This window comes from Etheostoma spectabile, chromosome 3 (genome assembly GCF_008692095.1).
Source record: "Etheostoma spectabile isolate EspeVRDwgs_2016 chromosome 3, UIUC_Espe_1.0, whole genome shotgun sequence".
In the NCBI taxonomy this organism is placed as follows: domain Eukaryota; kingdom Metazoa; phylum Chordata; class Actinopteri; order Perciformes; family Percidae; genus Etheostoma; species Etheostoma spectabile.
This window is the reverse complement of record NC_045735.1, coordinates 7,516,439-7,521,871: the sequence shown is the minus strand read 5'-3', so window position 1 is coordinate 7,521,871 and position 5,433 is coordinate 7,516,439. Positions and strand designations below refer to the sequence as shown.

The 5,433-nt window shown below is 39.1% G+C and overlaps 1 protein-coding gene across 1 annotated transcript in view; it reads left to right on the top strand.

Moving 5' to 3' along the window:
• bace1 (beta-secretase 1) overlaps positions 1-5,433 on the top strand; it is a 13,512-nt gene that overhangs the window by 2,677 nt on the left and 5,402 nt on the right. The window contains exons 2-6 of the mRNA XM_032506529.1: positions 1,908-1,996; positions 2,667-2,883; positions 3,833-3,970; positions 4,068-4,202; positions 4,312-4,413. Coding sequence (XP_032362420.1) covers positions 1,908-1,996; positions 2,667-2,883; positions 3,833-3,970; positions 4,068-4,202; positions 4,312-4,413 — 681 coding nt within the window. The remainder of the gene's footprint in view (positions 1-1,907; positions 1,997-2,666; positions 2,884-3,832; positions 3,971-4,067; positions 4,203-4,311; positions 4,414-5,433) is intronic.

Genomic DNA, 5,433 nt, shown 5'->3' with positions numbered 1-5,433 from the left:
GCAGCATTTTTCAATAACAGCAAAAAACAATAACACACAAACAAGTAAGCACAAAAGAAATACAAGGCAAGAAATACAGGCGAGAAATACAGGCAAGCAATAGACAATGAAAATATGGTAGACTGAGTAAGTAAAATGGCGTCAAACAAAAGGAATTTTAGTGCGGTTGCCATGATAAGAGAAACAATTGCGGTTTAAGTGAGTTAAAATTAAGTGAATGTGTAATTAGAGCAAAGAAGCAAGAGTCGGTAGCATAATTTAAATTTATTAACCTGAGACCATAATATTGAAAAGTAAGTATTTGTAATAAAATATAAATACCAATATTAAAGATAACAGAAAGTGTGTGATGTAGATGGGAGAAAAACAGAACAGAACTACAACACTATCAAGTAGTGCAGGCTTTTGTAGTCTGACACGCGCCGGGATGAAGGACCTGCGGTACCTCTCCCTTCTTACACCGTGGGTGTATCAGTCTGCTGCTGAAGGAGCTGCTCAGGGACCCCACAGTGGCCCTCATTAAGTCTTAAGATATCTTGAATCAAATTATCTGAATGTTTTTAAGGTCCCATGTAAATACATGTATAGTTTAAGATAAAATTATTCATCATTCAATAAGTTAAATGGTCTTGAACTCAAATTATTATAATAGCAGAATATGCAGTGTAAGAAAAGTAGCAGGTCCATCCTAAGCAGTCAGCTAATTTCTGGCCGAGAGTGGACAGAGTGTGTACAGCGTTATTACACTATGACAGTAATTTGTAGTGTGTGTTGAAACAGCATATGCAGGTATGGATGTATGTGTGTGTTAGAAAAACGTGAAGTAGACAGTGTCAGTATTTATTCTGGGCTTGCAGGCCCAGCCCTTTAGACAGTAGCACTTCTCTAGATATTTAAAGAGCCAATCTATTATTGAACAGCTTGCTGTGGCTGTATGGCTGCCTGTTTGTTCATCTGTTTCGATGTTTCTGTGGCACACTGTGTCTATATTCTCATGGATTTGTCAGTCAGTAAAATAGTACAGTATGTGCTTATACTCCAATGTTGTCTTGAACAACAATCAAATTTCCACTAGCACATGTTAAATATATAGTATGTAAAGAATATATTGATTGAGCTTAATTACCATTGAACAATTAGACTATACTAGCATTTTGAATGTATGACGCACAGAAAATAGGCTACAAAGTACGTATTAAAGCATCAGTACAACCAAAAAGAGCAGAAAGAAAGAAATAATGATTGGTACTAGTGATACATAGCATCACAGTATGATGTATAATGCATATACAGCCGGTGTTATATATATATTTTATTTTATTTATATTATATATTTTTGTCTTCATCGCCACCTGACATTGTGCCCCATTCACACATTCACTAACTATTTTGACTGATTGGGCAAAATATGATACTCACATAGAGATGCAGACAGAATGGAAGGAGATGAGAGAGAGAGGGAGTAGAATGGGGAACCTGAGAGGAATGGAGGGTTAGAGTGGAGACAGAGAGGGGACAGAGAAGGACATTAAGGGCAACAGGAAACAGCACAGGACACTACAAGTAAAGAGAAATGGATACAGAGAATGACTGAGATATTAGAAATGAGAGGTAAGGCTGAATAGTTGCTGTAATTGTAAAGAAAAGTTGCTTGCAAGACCGTCAGTAAGAAAAATGTAAAGATATCAATAGCAGACATAAAAAAAAAACACAGAGAAAATTGTTTTCCAAATGGCCCTGTCTGCCTCCAAGGTAGAAACATTTTTGGCTGCCCTTCAGAGATCGAACATAAACAATACAGTCTAACCCAGGCATCAGTTTTACAAACCTATTGATTTTTGCAAAATGTACACAGCGTATGTTTAATGAATCTCTCCCTCTCTTCCATTCTCTCTGTGTCTCATTAGTTGAACATCCTGGTGGATACAGGCAGCAGCAACTTTGCTGTCGGGGCAGCTGCACATCCCTTCCTGCGCAGATACTACCATCGTTCACTGTAAGTAGACACAAGTGGTCAAATAGACAGCCACGTTCGGTTCTAAGAAAAGACGAGCCATGTTTCAGCTATTTTAGTTCTTTATTGAGGTCTTATGTGATATATTATACTGTTAAAATTGACCTCATAGTCTACATCAGGAATACTCAACTTGCTTTGCTTAGGGGGCCAGGGGCCAGTTAATAAACAAAGGTAGGTCAGGTGTGCCCAGGGGAGACATTCAAGGTTTAGAGGCTTACCTCTCTTGTGTGGTCCGGAGGATCCACCCCTGGCATTTTATTTGATATATACACGCATTATTTTTTTTCATGCACTCTGGCACCTTGTGTACAAAGTACAAAACAAATTCCCAGTTTTAATCAATTTATTTTCATGTGAATTAGATGGTTGGCAGGTAACCCGACACCCTATCGCATGCCATAGTTGGCCCGTGGTTGTAAGTTGAGGATCACTGGTCTACATCGTATTACTATACGTAGTATAATTGATTTAAGGTGGCAATGCTTTTACACACTATAATATAGAAATATATGAATTATATAATAGGCATAATCATAATAATAATAATTAGTTCATATTCACCTTATCTTTCTTCCTTTCTCTCTCCTCCACTGTATTCTCACTTCCTCCACTTTTTCTCCCACTCCGTTGTTTAACCATTCATTCACAGCTCCAGCTCGTACCGTGACCAGGGGAGGAGTGTGTATGTTCCCTACACCCAGGGTCGCTGGGAGGGGGAGCTGGGCACCGACCTGGTCTCTGTCCCACATGGCCCCAACGCCACGCTGCGTGCCAACATCGCTGCAATCACCCAGTCAGATCGCTTCTTCATCAATGGATCCAACTGGGAGGGAATCTTGGGACTAGCCTATGCTGATATAGCCAGGGTAAGAGCATCAGATTGCTTGGTCCATCAAAATAAAAAAAATAAAAATTTCCTAATAAATGATCTAATTCAAGCTCCACAGGACACATTTTACATATAGGTACCTAAGTTGGCAAATTTATAAATTGATGGGTGTATTTTTGCATTGCATTACATATTAAATATTGAGGGCCTAAAAGTAATATAATCCATTCTCTTTAATTTAAGTATTTACAATGACATATAATATAAATAGAAGTGGACGATCTACAAAGAAGAAAGAGGGAGATTAAGAAGAGGAGGAAGAGAGCCAAATATTACATTTATATCAACATTTAAGGGAAATGACAGCACATTATCAGTAGACACACCAACAGCTGGTGGTGGTGCTTGGGCATTTGCAAATGCCGTTTATTACTTCTCCTGTGTTTGATCAGGAAATATATATATATATATATATATATATATATATATATATATATATGTATATGTATATGTATATATATATATATATCAGGTTGATAAAAGACTCGTGAGAACGCTATACTTTCTTTTTTGTCCTTTTCTCAGCTTTCTAAATTTCTATTCTGGTGTAAGAGGGTTAACACTATGAGTTTTGGGATAATTCAACTTCACCCTGACATTTGAAGGATGGGATGAGAAAAGCAACACCTTATTTTTGGATATGTAACCACCTTTTGTTTAATCATTGAAATTGTAATAGTGATCTACTACAGTTTTTACTTCTGGGAAAACACTGCTGTAATCTCGGAAGGAAGGGAAGATTTTAGGATGAAACCTAATTTGCAAAAGGTAAGCAGGAGAATGATGAGGTTTGTTTCATCTTTTGGAAACTAAAAGCTGAACAAAAAAAAAAACAGCAGCTTGGTTGTGTCATTCAGAAGTAAAGCTGTCCTACTTCTATCTCTCTCTTTCTCTCTCTGTCTCTCTCTTTCTCTGTCTTGCTGCAGCCTGACGAGGCATTGGAACCTTTCTTTGACTCACTAGTTCGCCAGACTCCTGTCCCCAACCTCTTCTCTCTCCAGTTGTGTGGAGCCGGCTTCACTCAAAACTACTCCCTGGGCAGCGCTACCGTTGGTGGTAGCATGGTGAGACAGAAAAACACACACACACACACACACACACACACATTATTTAATGATATATTTGGAACCAGTGGTGGATTATTTTTCCCTGTGCTTTTAGGTCATCGGAGGAGTGGACCCATCACTCTACGTGGGAGAGCTTTGGTACACTCCCATCCGTAGGGAGTGGTACTATGAGGTCATTATTGTACGTATCGAGGTGAATGGACAGGACCTCAACATGGACTGTAAAGAGGTAAGATCGAATAGACTGCAAAAACAAAGAAATAATGATTTAATGGTCGAACACCGATATTGAAAGCTATGTAAGAGATTTGTAATTGGAAACTGTCTGTCTTTTACAGTACAACTATGATAAGAGCATTGTGGACAGTGGCACCACCAACCTTCGACTGCCTAGAAAGGTCTTCCAGGCTGCAGTCAAGGCTATTGAAGCAGCCTCTTCGGTCAGTCAATCCTTATTCTTAAAATAACCAGCATAACCCTCATTACCCTCTTATTGCTTTTGCTGCCCTAGACATTACTGACAAATAGTCGTCAACAATAATTTTAACGCACAAGCAGAGGCACAAGACTAGTTATATATATATATATATATATATATATATATATATATATATATATATATATATATATATACAGTCCCTGACATAAGTCTTGCTCGCTTGTGTACAATTGACCTGAAGTGCCGCTTTTTTAATCCCAACAGCTTTTGTAATAATTGTCATTGCAAAAAGAACTGTCAAAAAGTATTCTAATATTCACGCTTGGTAAGCCCATTGAGTCAATTTTTGCAAGACATAAGTGTTGTCGCCTTGTCATATAGCTTCACCTGTGACAAATATAGGATCTATTAGGTCTCAGGTGTGTAATAACAACACCCCCAGTACACTAGACCTTCACATCAACTGCAACTAGACACTCTCAAACATGCCTAAGATTCACCCGAGACTAAAGTTTGATTATCAAGAGGCTGAAGACCATCCCACTGTTGATGTGGCAGACACCTTCAATGTGTCTCAGCGTCAAGTACAGAGGATTAAAAAATCATTTGAAGACACTGGATATGTTTTTGACAGCCCAGGTCAGGCAGACCCCGAAAGCAACTGCTCGAGAGGACCGTTTGTTGGCTCGAATCCAGGCCGCCCATTTTCCACTGCAGCAGAGCCCACCACAACTGGTCCCCTGAAGTCCCTGTGTAGACCAGAACGGTTTGTCGATTCTGTCTCGAAATGGCCTCCATGGTTGAATCATGCCCAAAAGCCAGCACTAAACAAAAGACAATTGAAAAACCGTGTGGCATTTGCCAGGCCCACAGCCTCTAAAATGCGCGGGAGAATGGAAGAAAGTGGATTTTTTAGATGAATCTTCTGTTGAATTACACCACAGTTTCCGCAAATATTGCAGGAGTGCTACTGGAGCCCGCATGGATCCAAGATTCACCCAGAAAACAGTGAAGTTTGGTG